Here is a 19853-nt window from a genome sequence, read left to right as displayed (position 1 = left end):
GGCTGGAGAGATGGCTTGGTAGTTGGGAGGACTGACTGTTCTTCCAGAGGACTCAGGTTTGATTCCCAGCACCCACATGGCAGCTTACAACTATCTGTCATTCCAGGTCCAGAGGACCCAACACCCATGGTAAACCACCAATGTGCATAAAATAAAAATAAATAAATTAAAAATAAGAATGGGTTCCAGAAGACAAAATTCTTACTATAGAATTTCTAAATTTTTATTTATTTATTCATTCATCCATCTATCTACCCATCTATCATCTATCTGTCTGTCTTATCTATCTTCATCTATCTATCTATCTATCTATCTATCACTTTTTAGTTCTTCAAGCAGAGTTTCTATGTATCCTGGAACTCATTCTGTAGAGCAGGTTGTCCTTGAAGTCAATGAGATATGCCTTTCTCTGCCTCTTGAGTGCTGCTGAGATTAAAGGCATGCACCACCACTGCCCAGCCATTTTTTCTTTTTAAATTTTTGATGCATGGTCTTAGCTTTATCTGTCCTGGCACTGTCTGTAGAACAAGCTGGCCTTGAACTCATAAAGAGTCACCTGCTTCTGCCTGGAATTAAAGGTGTGCACTGCCACGTCTGGTTTATAACAGAATTTTTAAAGACTAAAAAAAAAAATTCTTGGTTGAATTAATGTATTTTAAACTACAAAATGAAATTACCTTTTATAAATATGAATAGCCCCTTATAATTAAAATGGAAATTACTCATCTGTACACTTGAATCACTTAACATTCTTCTTAGATACTTGGCTGGAGAAGAAGTGGGGCCACAACGTGACGGAGTTCCAGCAGCGCTTCGATGGGGTTTTGACTGAAGGCGAAGGCCCAAGGCGACTGAAGAACTTGTACTTCCTGTACTTGATAGAGTTAAGGGCTCTTTCGAAAGTGCTCCCATTTTTTGAGCGCCCAGATTTTCAGCTCTTCACGGGAGATAAAGTTCAGGATGCAGAAAACAAAGCGTTACTTCTGGAGATTCTTCATGAAATCAAGTAGGTTCTGTGTTCTACAACGTATACATTAGCATAGAGACAAGGGGTGGTGTCCAAAGTAACTGCATTATTTAGTTAGAGCAGGAAACCATCTTTAAAATAATATAACTATAGTTCTGTTCATTGGACTTGAGAACTTTTTGTTTCTTTGAGATGGTTAGATTCTCCTGCTCAGCCTCCTAGGAGCTGGGAAATAGGTGTTTATCACCATACCTGGCCTTCCCATATCTAGAGTTTCTTGGTTTTACTTTGACCTGTGTAACAACTTTTTTTTTTGGAATGAGTTTCTCCATAATTCTGACTGTCCTGGAACTTGCTTTATAGTTTCAAGTCTGGCCTTGAACTCAACTGCTCCACCTGCCTCTGCCTCCTGAGGGCTGGGATTAAAGGCACCACCACCTGGGTATTTTTTTTTTTTTAAGTTCTTAATACCAGCATTATTTTTATTTGCGCAGTCTAAGTTTGGGGCCAGACTTCTAATGCACTTAGCATTTAAATTTGAGGATAAGTATTTGTTTGCATTTTTGGTGTTACTGATTTTTGTTCTATTTTAATTATTTATCACTGACCAGTAAAATATATTAGCATGACTTTCGATACTTATAATACACGAACATGACCCTTCTCTGTTTAAAACACAGGTCATTTCCTTTGCATTTTGATGAGAACTCTTTTTTTGCTGGGGATAAGAATGAAGCACAGAAACTAAAGGTAATTCTACTCCAGCCTGTTGAGTATGCGGTGTGAGCGGAGGAGAGATGGATTGGGACGGGAGCTTGGTCAGAGCACTGGCTGTCCATTGGGGAAGCTTTAGTGGCCTTTTGCTCACGAGGGTGCCTAATAAATCGGTGTGCACTATGTGTTCAGAACTATTACGAGTAGAGCTAGAGTTTCACCTCGGTGTTTCTTATTGTTCCTTATGAAATAATAAATATCAAGGTATCATAGCACCCCACAAACAATCTGAATGTCAATTAAAAAATAAATTTAAAATATAAATAGGTATTTATACTTAATAACAAATCTTGACTTCTAGCTCAGCAGGTTTAGTATGTCTGTAGCACTCTTCTCTGTTTCTCATCTCGATGAAAGAAGCTAATTTAATTACCTTGCAAAGAAAGTTCCTTTTGTACATACTGTTGAGATGAGCTGTTCCTGATTGCCACCTCTTTCCTCTTCAGCTTGTACCTCAGTGGTTAGACACACACACACACACACACACACACACACACACACACACACACTTACTTCCAGGGACTGCAGAGTGAGGGGGAAGGAAGACTTTTCCAGCCTGGTCTACAAAGCAAGTCCTAGGACAGCCAGACTGTTACACAGAGAAACCCTGTCTCAAAAAAAACAAAAAAAAAAACCAACCAAACCAAAACACAGAATTTGCTGCTGTTTTTAATATGCTACTTATTTTTAGTTCACTTGCTAGTTCTTTGGAGTGTATTTTGACATCAGCTTTTTTTTTAGACTGTACAAATTAGAAATATTTCTCACAGTATTTCAATTTGATCCAAATTCCAAAACATTTGGCTTTTATGTGCTTTCAAGTTTAGGTATAGTTTCTATAGGAAAAAAAAATATAGAGAAATTAAAAAAAAATTGTTGCTGATTTACTTTTAAAAGCTTTCTGCTAAACACAGATGTGAACATTGTTCATAAATTCATTTTGCTGGGCAGTAGTGGTACACGCCTTTAATTCCAGCACTTGGGAGGAAGAGGCAGGTGGATCTCTGAGTTTGAGAGCAGCCTGGTTTACAGGGTAAGTTTTAGGACAGCCAGAGCTATACAGAGAAGCCCTCTCTTGAGAAAACAAATTAAGGTTTTCATTATGACTTCTTTGCAGTACCTGTGTATGGGTAGAAATGGGGGTGGAGCTTTTCTTTTGTCCCAACTATCCAGTTCCAATTAATCACACAAAAGCTTATATTAATTACAGAATGCTTGGCCTATAGCTCAGGCTTATTACTAACTAGCTTATATTTATTTTTTATTTTTTTATTTTTTTGGCGTTTACATTTATTTAATCTTTTCCACACTAAGTGTTTTCACTGGGAAATGATTTACAAAACTCTTCCATTTTTGATGTTATTCCTTGAAATACTTTCGAACAAAAAAACTTCACAAGTAGGATCTGAATTTCATACTACCTTTTTTTTCTGTTCACATGAATCAGCTATTCATATCTTTTTTTTGATATTTTTTTATTGAGAAAAGGAAAAAAAAAACAAGTTTCCGCCTCCTCCCAGCCTCCCATTTCCCTCCCCCTCCTCCCACCCTTCTCCCTCTCCCCCTACTCCTCTCCCCCTCCCTCTCCAGTCCAAAGAACAGTCAGGGTTCCCTGCCCTGTGGTAAGTCCAAGGTCCTCCCCACTCCGTCCATATCTAGAAAGGTGAACATCCAAACTGGCTAGGCTCCCACAAAGCAAGCACATTAAGTAGGATCAAAACCCCGTGCCATTGTCCTTGGCATCTCATCAGCCCTCATTGTTCACCATGTTCAGAGAGTCCAGTTTTATCCCATGCTTTTTCAGTCACAGTCCAGCTGGCCTTGGTGAGCTCCCAGTAGATCAGCTCCACTGTCTCAGTGGGTGGGTGCACCCCTCGTGGTCCCGACTTCTTTGCTCATGTTCTCCCTCCTTCTGCTCCTCATTGGGACCTTGGGAGCTCAGTCCAGTGCTCCAGTGTGGGTCTCTGTCTCTATCTCCATTTCTATTAGTCGACATTTTGCCTTGTGGTTTCTTGGTTTTACCTGTTCTCTAGCACATATTGCTGCCCTGCTGGCTGGCTGATGTCTCTCCCGATTCTGCCCTTCTTTCTCCCTGTGTCTCCATTTTGCTCTCCCACCTGTCTTTATTCTGCCTTGCTGTAGTAGGCCAGCGCAGCTTCCTTATTAACCAGCAACATATATTCATACATACAGAAGGATTATTCCACAGTAATAATTCAGTAATTATTAGTATTTGGAGCAGAATAGGGACTGAAAGTTTGAGAATTTTGGCAAGAACCGGTCAGTTGACTTTGATCATTCTGCCAAATGACCATGATACACTGGGTGTGTCGGTGTGCATCTGTAGTTCTGACTGGCTGGGAGGTGAGCAAGGGACAGTTGGAGTCCAGAAATCCAATGCCTGCCCGAGCAACAGGATGGCGAGGATCTGTCTTAATAATTTAATTTCTGATTATTTTAAGGAATGCATATTTTTCTGATCTGAGATCATTTTTGTTATGCATACAGTGTTCTGTCTGCATGTATGCCTGCATGCCAAAAGAGGGCACCAGATCTCATTACAAATGGTTGTGAGCCACCATGTTGCTGCTGGAAATTGAGCCTGGGTCCTCTCCTGATCTGAGATAATTTTGGAATATATCCCAATTATTAGACATTGTGTTGTTTCTGGAAATTGCAAGGATTTCCTCCTAATCTAGTTAATTTCTAGCATCTTGAGTTCACGTAGGTAGGAGATATGCTATTTTATGTGGTTGACTTCAATTTTATGTTACTTAGGTATGCTAAGCAACCGTTATACATGTTCTCTGTACCTATCATGCAAAGATTTACTCAAGAAACGCTGTGTTCAAATATTTGAACAGTGAACTTAGAGAAAGCAGGCATAATCTTTTACAATAGAGGCTGTGGCTTTGTATGTCAAAAGCTTTCAAGCCATGTCTACACAAGTCTGTTTTTTATTTCTTTTGGTTGTGAAAATGTAATTGATAAAAACCCACTTTGCTTTTAGTAACATTCTTTAAGTAAATTGTGTGATACTGGCCCATCACATATACATCCATTTGGATGTTTAGGAGCATGTGACTACTCATTTTCTCTCCAGATAACTTGTCTGCAGTTGGATTCTGTAAACCTTTAGAACAGATACTAATTGTCAGTTCAGGGCTGGTGAGAATGCTCAGTGGTGAAAGGCAGCTGTAACCAAGCCTGATGACCTGAGTTCAATCCCCAGGACCCATAACAGCAACTCCTGCAAGCTGTCATCTGACTTTCACATGTATATACATACATGAATACATGCACACACACACAGTGTGTGGAGGAAGCAAATAAAATTTAGTTTTGGAAAAAAAAAATTAAAACCTACTGATAGCTTAGGGTTCCACTCTTGTTTATTTTTGTTTTTGTTTTTCAAGACAGGGTTTCTCTGTGTCACAGCCCTGACTGTCCTGGAACTAGCTCTTGTAGACCAGGCTGGCCTCGAACACAGATATCTTGCTGTTTCTGCCTCCCGTGTGCTGGCATTAAAGGCGTGCGCCACCACTGCCCAGCAGAATTTCAATCTTAAAACCAGGACAAAGTCACTTGGAGGCTCTGTTATTAATTTTGACTCAAGTAAAAGAAGATGCCCTTGGTTTCCTTTTCGCCATCCCTTAAGGACATAAACTGTGTTTAGATGATTAGATGCTTGCTGCTCTATTACAGTGTAACACCCTGATGTTACAAACAGAAATGGAAGAACATCCCAATCCAGCACAGTAGTAGAGGATTTGTACAGATGTGGGGTGATTTGTTTGCAGTTTCAATTATATTAGTAATGATTTTTAGAATTTGCTGGTGCATATGTGGCTATTACATTTTGTTTATCAGTACTCTCAGTAGTAAAAAAAATCTGAGTGTTTCCCCCTAATTCCAGGAAAGGACAGCTATAATTTAACATTATCAGAGGTCACCATCCTCCTTCCTCCCTTCCTTTCCCTTGTTAGATACCGTCTAATCCCACAACTTCCAATATTGACATATAAAACTAAATACTTAGGTTTCTTTTTGGGTAGCTTGGGTTTGGAGTGAGATAGGTCTGGTTTCAAAATATACAGGTTGCTAGGGGAATGAATTTAAGCCTGCTGTCTAACAGTCTGAGTCTTTTCAAGAAATGCATGAGGAGTAGATCAGAGTAGTTTTGGATTTGTGGGAAGATTCGATGCTAAGAAGGACTCTGGTGTATAGTAAGGCTCTGTGTGTGCTGCTCTGTTTGGTGCTTTTTGGTTCACCGTCCATGGTTAGACACGTGGAAAGCACACAGAAAACAATTCTGAGTTGATTGCATAAGTATACAACTTACATAACATTATGTTACATTGTTTTTAGGAGGACTTCCGACAACATTTTAGAAATATTTCGAGAATCATGGATTGTGTTGGTTGTTTCAAGTGTCGACTGTGGGGAAAGCTCCAGGTGGGTCTTGCTCAGTCTTCTTCTTCACTCTTTGTTGAGACGTTTTCTTATTTGTTTTCTTCTTTCTGTTTTAGACTCAGGGTTTGGGCACTGCTCTGAAGATCTTGTTTTCCGAGAAACTGATAGCAAATATGCCAGAAAGTGGACCAAGTTATGAATTCCAGCTAACCCGACAGGAAATAGTCTCATTGTTTAATGCATTTGGAAGGTTAGTTTTAATGTACTGAAATTGTTTCTGCTAGCCATCTAAGTCTGATGTTAATAGGTACATTTTCAGATAAAACTAGGGATGTTATTTTCAGTAAAATTATCTTGTTATACAATCATATGATCTGATGAAATACCTTAAGAATATAAACACATACAATTACTACTTGATTATTTCTATCTATTGTTGTTTATATTCCTATTTAACTTACTGACATTTGGGTACTGTTAAATTTGTACATTTTATTGTAATTATTTTGTACATTTGTACATACGTACACGGTATTTTTTTTTTTTTCTGTTTTGAGGCAAGATCTCACTTTGTAGACCAGGTTGGGCTTGAACACAGATCTGCCGGCCTCTACCTTCTTCCTGGGATTACAGACATGTGCCATCAGACCCAGCTTATTGTAATTATTTAAAAGCATTTTATTGGTATTATTTTTGAAGGGTATGAGAAGTCACAAATATTTCTATGAACTTATCATCATACAGAAAGATTAGTAATTCGTCAGAAATAATTATTTCCTGTCAGATGTTTTGAGAAACAGCATGAGAAATGGAAGATACATCAACAGTTTGAAATGTGGATGGTGTTTCCTGCTGGCTCATGTTGATTCTCGGATTGACAAACCTCTCTTCTTTCTTCAGTGCTGGGGATTTACCCGTAGCATGCTAGGCAGCATTCTCTCATCCCCTCAATTAACATTTTCTTGTTCTTCTTGTTCTTCTTCTTGTTCTTGTTCTTCTTTTTCCTTCTTCCTTCTTCTTCCTTCTTCGTTTGTTTTTTTTGAAACAGGGTTTTTCTGTAGTTTTGGAGCCTGTCCTGGAACTAACTCTTATAGACCAAGCTGGCCTTGAACTCACAGAGATTGCCTGCCTCTGCCTCCCAAGTGCCCAGCTTCAATTAACATTTTTAAGGACTGCATTTTTTTTTCACTTAAATAATATCAGCCAGGCGGTGGTGGTACGTACACACCTTTAATCCCAGCAGAGGCAGGCAGGTGAAATCTCTTTGAGTTCAAGGCCATCTTGGTCTACAAAAGCTAGTTCCAGGACAGGCTACAAAGCTACAGAGAAACCCTGTCTTAAAAACCCACAAATAAAATAAAATAATCAAATGTTTTAGGATTGAAATAATTGGCTTTAAAAATTCTCTAGCACTTAGGATCTTGAGTGTACAATGCAATCGTGTGTTTTACTTTTATCGTAGTGGAGAGCAGAGCTGAAGTGCATGTGAAAGGGAACATGCAGAAATATAATACAGAACAGATTTTACTTTATATGAAAATTGGTGAAAACATTTGGGTCAAAATTGGTTTTTCTCAGTCTTTATTATAAAGATCAATAGCTTTGATTTTTTGTACATTTAGTAGTAAATAAAGGTATATTATTGTATTCTTATACTTCTGGATATTTAAATACTTATTTTAATGTTTCTACGTTTCCATATTTATATTATGTATGTGATACAAATAACATTATAATGTATACAAATACATTAATGAATAACTAAAATATCTAAGTATTTTGTACTTATATACTTAAGTATTACATACTAAATACTGATGTGCTTTAAATACTTTAATGTAGCTCTGGATATTTAAAATATACATCTGTGTAATTTCATATGTATATATTTTAATACTCCAGTATTAAAAGTTAGCTTGTATTTTGATAATATTATCTTAGGTTTGCTTAGGATTTAAGTAGATTTATGTACCTTTCAAATGATTGAATTAACTATTTTAAACTTTTTGTATACTCTAAAAATGAAAAATCACAGAAAATTTTTGAAAGTGTTCTTAAGTGAAGTGTTTCTTGGTTACAGGATTTCTACAAGCGTGAGAGAATTAGAGAACTTCAGGCACCTGTTGCAGAATGTCCACTGAGGAGGACAGGTTGGAACGCGCCTGTTTCTGGACATGGGAGGCCAAAGAGCTGAATCTCTCTGAGCAGCCTGACTGCAGTGGCCCTCTCAAGCCAAATGTTTCTATAAAGCTGCTTTTGTAAAAGGAGAAATACATTGTTTTAAGTAAATGACATTTTTAAAAATTGTGTTCATGTTTAATATTATTGTGAATAAAAGTAGTATTTTGATAATGTACAAGTTTTAGTACTAGACAAAGGTAAGATCACCAAATTCCCATAAGATAAAGGTAGGTGAATGATGTCTTTAGCCTCTCGAGCTAGAGCTGTATTTAAGAAGATGTGATAAAAATAAAGCTAAGGTCGCTGTGACAAGTGTTTGTGAAATTCTAAGAGGCTCACCAATAACCTATGGTCATCAGCCTAAAACACGATGGATTTTCATTTGCCTCGTTTGCAAAGAAAATACTGAATTTCCAGTTAGATTTGAATTTTAGATAAGCAACTAGTTTTCTCTTAAGTGTATGCAGTATTAGGGCCGTATTTATACTAAAGGTGATTAATTTGTTTAAAGTTCAGGTTTATCTGGGAGGCCTGTGTTTTCCTGGCAACCCTAAAACACACTGGTATGAAACATTCCTTTTAGAGTTATATAGCTATGTTGATTGTCCGTAGGGAAGTAGAACAACTCCAAGGCACAGGAGATTTCTGAACATTGTAGAAAGATGAATAGATTATATTTATTCTCATAATACTTCCCCTAATAGTAAATTTTGGGGAAAACTTTATTTTTATATAATTTCAGATTTACAGAAAAGTTTCAAAAACAGTACAAAAAAATCCATTTTACTCAAATTGATTGATAGTTGACATGTGTTGTGACTGCTCATCCAGTCCCACACTGGGGACTGATCCAGGACCTCAGGCATGCTAGGCTAGCCCTCCCCACCCCAGCTGTGTCCTCAGGCCCTGCTGTGTAGACATCGATATCCTGTTTTTTATTTATTGTTTGAGAACTAGTCATGGACATCGTGTGTTAATCCAAAATACTTCCGTGTGATGTGCAGTTATTTCCTAAAAATGATTTTTTTTTGTTTTTTTTAGGGAAAACCAAACCTTATAAATCTTCGCTAAACTAGTAGAAGCCTTAAAATAAAGAAACATATCATGTCCTAATCACCTAAAGTTTGAGTGTTGTTGCCTTTTTTTTGACCCATGTAATCATAGGGTATATAATTCATGTTTTTTTATTCATGAAACTGATTTCTTTTGCCTCCATAAAATGGAACTATAATTTTGATAGGTTTTCATTAGTGGAAGCTTTTCACTAAGAACAATATTTGAAGTGGCTTAAGAATTTACATCACATAGCAATTATAAATTATAAATGCTGTATACCTCAAAGTTATGTCCCTTTTATATCATATATAATGTCTGAGCAGTTAGGATAGGTTGAGATGTCACATAAGAGAAGCAAGATTTATATATGTATGGTTAGAAATGTCACTTTACACTGCTTGTATCTTCTCTGTCTCTAAGACTTGGTTCATTGCCAGGTATATAATTGGTGTGTAGTGTTCGTTGACTCAATGTGTAAGTATGTATTTAGTATACTTTAAATGAATGGTCATATAACTATGTTTAGCAATGTGTCCTATTTTCCTTTCTCATTCCCCCCCTTCTTTTGAATAGGGAAGCAAATGAAAGTCCATTTTCTTGGGGACTTGTAACTAAGTGATCAGCATATACAAGGGTGTTTCATTACCCACTCTTGTTCTTGCTGCTTCCACTTACTGCCTCCCACTCGATTTGCCCTGTGAACTCCGTCCTTACAAATGATGTCTAGCAACTGTTAACAAGCCATTTCTTGATTTGAACTTCCTGCACTTGACCCTCTTGACAATCCCTTCCTTAAAGTCCCAGTAACTACGTATCCTTGTAAATGGTTCTTTCCTGAATGTCTTTCCTCTGGTCCCCTCATTTAACCTACATGTCACTCCTCAGACTTCTTGTTCTCAGTCACTGTGCTTCACTCTTGGGATTCTTTCCATCCAGTGATGCCCAACAGATTTTAGCTCAGACTTCTCAGTCCCTTTTCCTGCTGGACTCACTTGGTTATCCCACCATCTCTTCTGAAACACACAAACCTACTGTGTGTCTGCTCCTTATTTGGTTAACTTAGAACCATTGTTCCGTACAAGGCTTCCAGCTCATTCCTCTTCCTCCTGTTGGTGTCTTGAGTTCTGCTGAATTTCTTCCCACCTTCCATTCTCTGTCATATTTGTTACTGTTATCCAAAGAACTAACAAAGTCTGTTTCCTCCTCTCTGTTGTTGGTCCATATTACCAGATCCCGCTAGAAGCATTCAGCCTAATACCCACTGGCAATTTTATGAGCTTTGTGGTGAGAGCCTTTACTTGGTGTCCAAGCTCTTCTTCTTGTCTTTGCCACTCTGTTCTGATAAAAGTGTTAAAGGTTTTCAAAAGTCCAGAGTTGGATCTTGCTCCAGACCTTGGTAGACACCATATTTGCATTGAGAAACCCAGGCTTTCCAATCTGGGAAATTCCATGCATTCTTGAAATTCTCTTTGAAACTACACCTGTCTCCTCCCTGTGGTCACCACTGTACTTGCAACCTACCTCTACTGAATCACTTATTGTACTGTATGTTTTATTTTATTTTATTTTTTTTAAAGTGTCCTTTACTAGAATGTGAGCTCTTTAGGGGCAGGAAAAGAAACTATTAATTTTGGCATCTCTATAGCATAATGTTTGGCATATGAGCATTTAGTAAATGTTTATTGAATTAACTGCTTCACAGTGACAGCTGTACCTCACTGTCTTTGCTTACAGCAAGGATCAGTAGACTTCAGGGTGGCAATAAAGATGAAAATAATTTAACCTCTGGTGTGGTCTTTGGTCATTCATGAATGGTGTCTACTTTGGGACAAGTTTGAGGGAGGAAGCGATATCATAGGAGCTTTTTGATGGAAGACTAGCTTGGATTGTAGACTAGACGAACTGTAAGATTCTCAGGAGGGAAATGTCACTTTTGTGAGGATTTTTCTTAGCTTAGCATTTGAATAAATGTCTACCTAATGACACTACCATTTAAGAACATGGTACTTTATTTCAAACAGGCTGAAATATGTGTTGTGATCCAGATGTATTCATTATTCACTAAAAGCAAATTCCATTTGTAGTGAGATTTTTGAAAAAAATTGAATGAATTCCATTAAGGGATATTAAGAAAGCACGCCTCCAAATAAAAGCACATTCATTAACAGTAGTGTTTTATTATAATTTAGTGAAACAACAAATACATTCATTGGCCACAGCTATACCTTTGCAACCAGTTTGACACTGACTGTATAGCTGAGAAACACCATTAAACAATAAAAAGGCTATTACGCATAAAAAAGCCACTTCAGCTATAAATTACATTGTCCATAAAACTACAGTCAGCTACAATAGGTGGTTAAGAGTTTCAAAATTATTAGCAACCCAAATGAAATAAACCATAAGGACAAATATTTCTAATCACTGTAGAATTATACACTTAAGCAATGAATTTCGACTTTCTAATCAATGATTGTGAGGAAGGGCTGGGGTTGTCATGTGCTTCAGGGCAGGTGGAAGGAACTGTAGCCTTTAATGAACAGCCCCCTCTGAGAACAGACTTAAAGTGCTGCTAGTGCTTTTGAATTTTTAAGCAGATGGGCAGATTTCTTCTTTGGTGCTGTACTGTGAGATGTATAGGAGACAAACGTTAAGAATTTAGGTACTTTATAGGCCAGATGTGGTGGCGCAAATCTTTAATCCCAGCACTTAGAAGGTTGAGGCAGGGCCAGCCTGGTCTACAAGAGCTAGTCCCAGGACAGGCTCCAAAGCCACAGAGAAACCCTGTCTCCAAAAACCAAAAAAAGAGAATTTAGGTACTTGAGTCAGTGATAAATATAACTAATAAATCTCAAATTCAGCATAGTCAACCAGTGCAGCAAAAAGAATTGAGATTCTTTATCTGAAAAGTTTATGTAATCTTGTTTACTTAGTCAACCAGGATGTTTGTGTAGAGAAGCTTGACTAGAAAAAAATTATCAAACAAAAACAATAGAGTTAGATTATCATCAAAATAAACTGGTATTCTGAAAAATCGAAAAACTGAAAAGAAATCCACAGTTCTAGACTATTGTTAGGTTGTTGTCATAGTACCAAGGCTAACTTCTACACTATAAAAGTTGAAATCATTTGTTACAGTAAGAACTTACAAACAAACGCTGTGTATAAGTATGCTTCAGATTGAATTTAAAATCAGTTGTTCATAAAAAGAAGAAAAGTATTTGGCTTTATACCATCCTCTCAAAAGATAGAAAGGATTAACAATGTTTTTAAAGATTCATATATATTTTTGTGAAGTTGCTGCATTAGTTGTTAAAAAGCTGAAAGATTTTAGGTATGAGTACAAATAAGACAGTTTCTAGTCAGTAGACAGAAGAGGGCAGCTGTGTTCGCCCAGTTCCAGAGCAGCTGGTAGATGCTATGAGGGGTCATCTTGACCTGCGTGAAACCTATGCTGCCTGTCCCCTTGGAATCTGAGGTATTCAGCATCTGCTTTCCATAGAAACACAGGTAGAAAGTGCATTTTAAAATTGTGTTGTCTTTGCCTACTGTTGTGTGTGTGTGCTTGAGTGCACTCAAGCACACTGCTTACAGTAGCATATTTAAAACAGTTTAAATGAAATCCTAAACTATCCCAATGTTGTTAACCTCTACACTTCTCTTGTTTGCTTATTAATCCAGTACTGGAATTGATTGGAATTAATTTAATTTGGCTTAGCCCATATACAAGGTATAAAATGTGAAAAATAAAGGCAGGATTACACATTTTATAAAGTATTGCACTTTAGCTCACTGCAAAATGTCTCATGATTTAATTTACCTGAGGACAATCATGACCCAGTAGGTGGGATTTGCTCCATCTCCTTTCAGATAAATTGAACACGTTTTGAAAACATACTGTTTTTAACTTAGCACTTTTTAAAATGAACAATCCCTAAGTGCATCTGTAAGCTTGTTTGTTAGTCCCAAGAAGTTCTACTGAAACCCCCTATGCAAAAGTCACTATTGCTTCTGGAAGAATCATGCTTAAACTGCTACTTACCTTAGTCATACAGAATAGCCACTTGACCAGTCCTGCTCAAAGCCACACAGTCTCCACTGGCTCACTGTTAAGAACACTACCAGCCAGCAGCACCATTGAAGGGTTTCTACTATCACTTGTTTAAAATAATGGAGTAATTTAATCAAAATTGTTTTCAAAACATGCTTTAAAAACTGTCTTCAATGTTACATGTTTTTAAAAGGAATGATACATTTTTAAGCCTTAACTCTGTGCACTGATCACACTCTAAAGCTGAAGTTGGGTAAAGATTCCATGGAGAGTACACCTCTGAATTTCTAGGTTTTGATTTTTTGAGGAAAAACTGCCTTCTGAACTGGTGTACAATAATATTCAGGTGTGAATACTCAATACTTGAGCGTGGCTTTGGGGACTGCAAAGTATTCTTTCTGAACACAGGTAAAAGTGCAAATATGCAAATGTGCGTTGTACACTCAAAGTTAGGAGGTTCTGAGGTCATCAAGTACCTTAGCATCTAATCTCTCTCTCTCCTCCGAACTTCGAATTTCACTATGCCGAGGTCAAAACAAACAGCTGTGTTTTGAGGCTCTCCACGAAACACGGCTGGATTTCCAGATTTTGCTAGTTGCGGTAGATGACGCAATGTTGATGTAGATGCTTTTAAAGATGCCGAGTACACGTACACATCCATGAAAACAGTTCGAGATGCCTACTGCGGGAAAGCCCTCAGTTCTGCGGAGTCACGTAGAATCGATGGTGACTCCTCAGATCCAGGTTACTGCATGTGAAGAGCAAGGGAGCAGTGTCTGTCACAGGGCCATTCAGCGGCGGGGTCACTGTGTACGTGCTGCTGCCACACCCAGTCATGGTGCCATACCAGCCCAAATTTTGTGAGTTTGATAAACTGCAATAGCAAAAAAGTAAGGCAAAGAAGCCAGAGGGCTGTGGTTAGAAGAAGCCATGCTGGCACTTTGAACATTTCCAAAGAATTTCACAACAGAAATATATTTAAATGTGCAAAACACAGGCTTTCTACACAATTTAATGGCTTCTATCTGATATCTCTGCCTTGTAACATATCACAGAAGAGATAGAATGCACCTGACAATAATAATATGCTCTATGTGCTATGCTTTGCTCCACACATCTGTATGTATGTATATATCCCTTTACTCCTCATCTCAAGCCCATGAACCAGACTGTGTTACCATCCTACTCCACAGATGACTTCACAGGACTTGTCCAGGTGAAGTTAGAGTTACTAAGAAGGGATCAGGCTGGAAGAGTCCTGTTGGTGTATGAAAAGGCTTTCTTTCTGATGGTTCTGAACTATGGGGGCGCAGGAAGCCTTTTCTTTTCTGACCTGGAACTGCACCGGGAACAAGGAAGCAAATATACAGTGTCCAGCAACCCTTCCCTGCCTGGGACTGCATGCTTTCACTTTGACTGAGACGGGGCCCTGAGATGATATGATCCCACTTGAACATTTTTTCAGAAAGGGTGATATACTGGCTTCAGGTCAGCTGACAGTTGTTTACAGAGCACGTTGTACCACATGGTTAAGCCCCAATAGGTTAAGCAGTTCACGATCATATTTATCGACATGCTCTGCCAAATCACCTGTTTAATGGGTGGGTTAAAGCTCAGAGTTGTTTTTGCAGACTATTTCAATGCTAACCCAGCCTAAGGGACTAGTTACATCTACCTTCCTTCTCGTGAGCTCCCCAGTCTTGGCAAGTCGTCATCACTGTCATACCGTCTTGGATTGTCGAAAAAGAAAGCTCTGGAGCTGTAGCTGTGGCTGCTCACCATGCCAGCCGGTGCCTGTGGACGCAGCATTAGAGACTGGGTAAAGGCCAGAGACGAGAATCTGGGAGTTTCAGTCTCAGACTTACTAAAAGCAGAAACTCAGGATAAATAGAGAACATGAGCAAAGAAGTCGGGACCACGAGGGGTGCACCCACCCATTGAGACAGTGGAGCTGATCTACTGGGAGCTCACCAAGGCCAGCTGGACTGTGTCTGAAAAAGCATGGGATAAAATCGGACTCTCTGAACATGGCGAACAATGAGGGCTGATGAGAAGCCAAGGACAATGGCACGGGGTTTTGATCCTACGCAATGTGCTGGCTTTGTGGGAGCCTAGCCAGTTTGGATGTTCACCTTCCTAGATATGGACAGAGGGGGGAGGACCTTGGACTTACCACAGGGCAGGGAACCTTGACTGCTCTTTGGACTGGAGAGGGAGGGGGAGAGGGGTGGGAGGAGGGGGAGAAGGGTGGGAGGAGGGGGAGAAGGGTGGGAGGAGGGGGAGAAGGATGGGAGGAGGGGGAGAAGGATGGGAGGCTGCGAGGAGGTGGAAACTTGTTTTTTTTTCTTCCTTTTCTCAAAAAAAAAAATAAAATGGATATTCAAAATTGAAAAAAAAATGAGATTGAGCATGGGGGATATTATGATATCTTACCAGGTTCTGGTTTAATCTCTGTGCCCGGAAAAACAGTACCACTGACCACGCTGGTACATGTTCCCACAGAAAGAGGACCATTCCGAAGACGATGTAGTCTCCTCCATTTCCATCTTCTCCATGAGCCTGTCCACAGAGCATGGCAGAGCATTTTCACACTGGTTTTATATTTAAGCAATCACTTGCCACAAGTGCTTCAGGCTGGTTAAGTTAACATATATTAAGTATAATCACGAAAGTGCTGAACTTTCCTGTATTTTGTTATTTTGTGACTTCTCATGTAATGGTATTTTTTCCTTCAAGGAACATAACAGTACTTTTTTAAAAAAATTACAACAAGACAATTAAAATTTTTTCAATGCATTAGCTTAGAAAAATAATTTTAGTTTTTGGATAATGCAGAATGATGTCATTTGAGGCACCATAGTCTGAAGAGGGTTAGTTATAAGGGTTCACTATTCCAGCTGCCCCACTGGCACAATAGCACTGTGAGTTAGGCCTGCGGAAAAACGAGACGTGCTAAGTAAATCAGCACGACTGATTTTTAAAATACACTTTGGGGCTACTCTACATATTGAATTTGTTTCTGTTCCACCAGACGCCGGGAGAGGGGAAGCAGGAAAAGAAGTGAAGAGAATCTGCCACACAGAATCACATGCGAGAAGTCCATCTCCTTAGCTAGCGAGTGACATAGTCTTCCAGACAGGGCAAAGTGAAACTGAGATATCCATCTAACTGTGCAACTGTACTTTTAGGAAGGAGATGATGTGCTGAGAAGTTAAAGACGTATAGCTACAATGCTGAAAATTACAGTAAATATCCGGACACACAAAGATCTACCAATGCTCTTCACTTTGCAAGGCTGATAAAAACAGATTTAAAGAAAGTAATTATTGCCAGGCAGTGGTGGCGCATGCCTTTAATCCCAGCACTTGGGAGGCAGAGGCAGGCGGATCTTTGTGAGTTCGAGGCCAGCTTGGTCTACAAGAGCTAGTTCCAGGACAAGCTCCAAAGCTACATAGAAACCCTGTCTCAAAAAAACAAAAAAAAGTAATTATTTATACATATATATAAATCTGAACCAAGTATTAAGATTCACGCAGTTCTTTCATCCATATAGGACATTAGCTGTATTCACTGGCTTATGACAGACAATTACCTAGAGATATTAAAAATATCATCCTTTATTTGAGATATCATCTTACACCTGTCAGAATGGCTAAAATCAAAAACACCAATGATAGCCTTTGCTGGAGAGGTTGTGGAGGAAGGGGTACCCTTATCCATTGCTGGTGGGAATGCAAACTTGTGCAACCACTTTGGAAAGCAGTGTGGCGGTTTCTCAGGAAATTTGGGATCAACCTACCCCTGGACCCAGCAATGCCACTCTTGGGAATATACCCAAGAGATGCCCTATCATATGACAAAAGTATTTGTTCAACTATGTTCATAGCAGCATTATTTGTAATAGCCAGAACCTGGAAACAACCTAAATGTCCTTCAATGGAAGAATGGATGAAGAAAGTGTGGAATATCTACACATTAGAGTACTACTCAGTGGTAAAAAACAATGACTTCTCGAATTTTGCATGCAAATAGGCATATGACTAACAGGTTTCTAGCGCTACTATTATTTACAAATAATTTATTATCTCAGATAAGACTTTTTGAAGAATGATCCCAAGGTTCACATGCAAATGGGAAAATTTAAACAGTTTTACAGAGAGTAGAGACTGCATAAAACCATGTCTGAGTCAAACACCAAATGTTCTTGCTAAGACTAACTTAATTATCAGGTGTATCCGCTGGAGACTGGTAATGTGTGACAGATACTCACCTTATCTGAAAGATTATCCCAGCCATAATTAAACGGACTCTCTAACGTATCCTGTGATAATGCGATCACTACCAGGTTGTAGCAAGCTCTGGAGGAGTAGAGAAGAACGACGACAGAGCCAACGAAGACAGTCTGGCACAGAGACATGCCCTGTGGAAATGAGAAGCACAGGCAAGGTTTCAGAGTGTTTCTATGGTGAGGGAGCCCTTCACCTGCATACAGCAGTCACCGCTTGCAGAGTCCCCCCTAGAAAGCTGAGTGGACACCTGCTCAGGTCAACTCTTGATTATTCTGCCTGTCATTCCTGTTCCTGAATTGCATCATGTTTAATATATGTGAGTGCTTCGGCCACTTGCCAAATGGCAGCTGAAGGAAGATTTTGTTTTGCCAAAGTTGCCTTATTCCTGTAGTAATACATGAATAGACAAACTGGCCAAAGACCTGAGCCATAATTGATTCTAATCAATGTAGTCTAATCAAAGTGGGATGGGGGAAATGGAATCACTAGTCCACTTGATACACTTTTTTTCTGATACAAAGCAAGAATAGAAATTCAGCTCTTTGCATATTTGCTCCATTTATTAGGAAATAGATGATAGTCCTTTCAGTGACAATATATTGCTGACAATAATCCAGGTCCTCAGCTATGCTTTCCAATGTGTAACAGTCTATACTATGGCTTTTACCATTTCCCTAGAGATAGAAATTCTTGTTACTTTGTGGTTTTCAACTGTATTGAGCACATGGAAGAGGACTGTGATGGTATTGTTTGCAGGGACTCTCAACCTGGGGTCTTTATTTTAATACAGTTAGTTTTCTTTGTAATCCTTCATATTTTACCTTCGAGTTAAAAACATTATTCTAAGAGGTAAGAGCGTTGCCAAAGAGACTGATCCATTTCAAGTAAACACTCAACATGGTAATTTGGAAGGTTTGTGTTCAATTGTCACAAGCTTAAGGAACAATTACAACATTTAGCACTCAAGGTCCAGGGTTACTAAATGACCCATAGGTCACAGAGGAGTACTCCTACAGGAGAGCTCTCCTCTGATCTTTATGATATCCAAGAAGAAAAACCAGTTTAATATTATCTGGCCAGAACTGAACTCCATTTTACACGTTAACATGTTTGGTAGTCTGTTTTCTGTTTTCACTGTGATCTGAAGCTATGAAGCTTCCCGCCCTGCTGGGAGGGCTCCTTGTGCTTTTCTGCCGGTTCATGATCATAGGTATTGATGAACATCTTCCTAGAATAAGGACATATAGCTAAGCAGGGCCCCTAGTCAATGTTTAAACAAAGACATATGGCCCTAGTGATATGGTACTGTTTTGCAGACTGGGACAAAAATCAACCTGGTATAGGATTGTTTGCGGATTGCTCTGAATTCTGACTCCATGTCAGAACTGAAAGAGTAGCTCACACAAATAAGCTGTAAGTGCAGCTCTTTGGAGTCTCTTTCACTGACTGCTCTGTGGGCAGAATCCTGAGTTGAGTTCACTTGACTTCCTAACTAATTCTCACGGCACAAGACACTCTTTCTTATGTGGGCACTTTTCATTAAATCTTCAATCCCATATGAGCCAGCGATTTTAAATACTAGAGCTTATGTCTTTAGTGAACGTTTAAATTCACGTTTTCAAAAAAAGCAGAGAAGATGATTTCAGTTCATGTGGGAAATGACCCAGTGGTCACTGGGAATAAAATCCCCACTGTATCTCAAGTGCAGAATTTAGGGACCCAACTAGGATGTCAGAAGCTAATATTTGTTTGTTTGTTGGATTATCTAACTTTTCTTCAATGAGACCTTAGTGAAAGAATGAAGCTCCACATCTGGGTTATTAAGACAGCCTTCATGACCTTGATAACAATGACCAGAGGGTGTACTGCTTTAAAGTTGGATGAAGACCTATGGAGGTTATCTTTTATTTTTTTATGTTTTTTTTGTTTTTGCTTTTTTTTGTTGTTGTTGTTTGTTTTTTGTTTCAAGACAGGGCTTCTCTATGTAACCCTGGCTGTCCTGGAACTCACTCTGTAGACCAGGCTGGCCTGAAACTCAAAGAGATCTACCTGCCTCTGCCTCCGAGTGCTGGGATTAAAGGTGTGCACCACCATGCCCAGCCCTTTTTATGTTCTTAAAATG

General features: G+C 38.9%; 2 protein-coding genes across 3 annotated transcripts in view; one reads left to right on the top strand and one right to left on the bottom strand.

Annotated features, from left to right (window-relative positions):
• Positions 1 to 8458, top strand: part of Ero1a (endoplasmic reticulum oxidoreductase 1 alpha) — a 50185-nt gene extending 41727 nt beyond the window's left edge. Inside the window, exons 12-16 of the mRNA XM_041633938.1 lie at positions 760 to 1006; positions 1648 to 1717; positions 6110 to 6196; positions 6271 to 6404; positions 8235 to 8458. Coding sequence (XP_041489872.1) covers positions 760 to 1006; positions 1648 to 1717; positions 6110 to 6196; positions 6271 to 6404; positions 8235 to 8295 — 599 coding nt within the window. The 3' untranslated portion in view covers positions 8296 to 8458. The remainder of the gene's footprint in view (positions 1 to 759; positions 1007 to 1647; positions 1718 to 6109; positions 6197 to 6270; positions 6405 to 8234) is intronic.
• Positions 8459 to 11569: 3111 nt separating this feature from the next.
• The window catches only part of Gpr137c (G protein-coupled receptor 137C), a 62740-nt gene continuing 54456 nt past the window's right edge, over positions 11570 to 19853 (bottom strand). For both annotated transcript variants that reach the window (XM_041634074.1, XM_041634075.1), the window contains 4 exons: positions 17713 to 17862; positions 15876 to 16001; positions 15118 to 15236; positions 11570 to 14316 (listed from right to left, as the gene is read on the bottom strand). In XM_041634074.1, the coding sequence (XP_041490008.1) occupies positions 14139 to 14316; positions 15118 to 15236; positions 15876 to 16001; positions 17713 to 17862 (573 nt within the window). In that variant the 3' untranslated portion in view covers positions 11570 to 14138. The remainder of the gene's footprint in view (positions 14317 to 15117; positions 15237 to 15875; positions 16002 to 17712; positions 17863 to 19853) is intronic.

This window comes from Microtus oregoni, unplaced genomic scaffold (genome assembly GCF_018167655.1).
Source record: "Microtus oregoni isolate MIOR12 unplaced genomic scaffold, Mior012 000045F_ref0000178, whole genome shotgun sequence".
In the NCBI taxonomy this organism is placed as follows: domain Eukaryota; kingdom Metazoa; phylum Chordata; class Mammalia; order Rodentia; family Cricetidae; genus Microtus; species Microtus oregoni.
The sequence above is the reverse complement of the archived record's forward strand: the minus strand, read 5'-3'. Positions and strand labels throughout refer to the sequence as shown.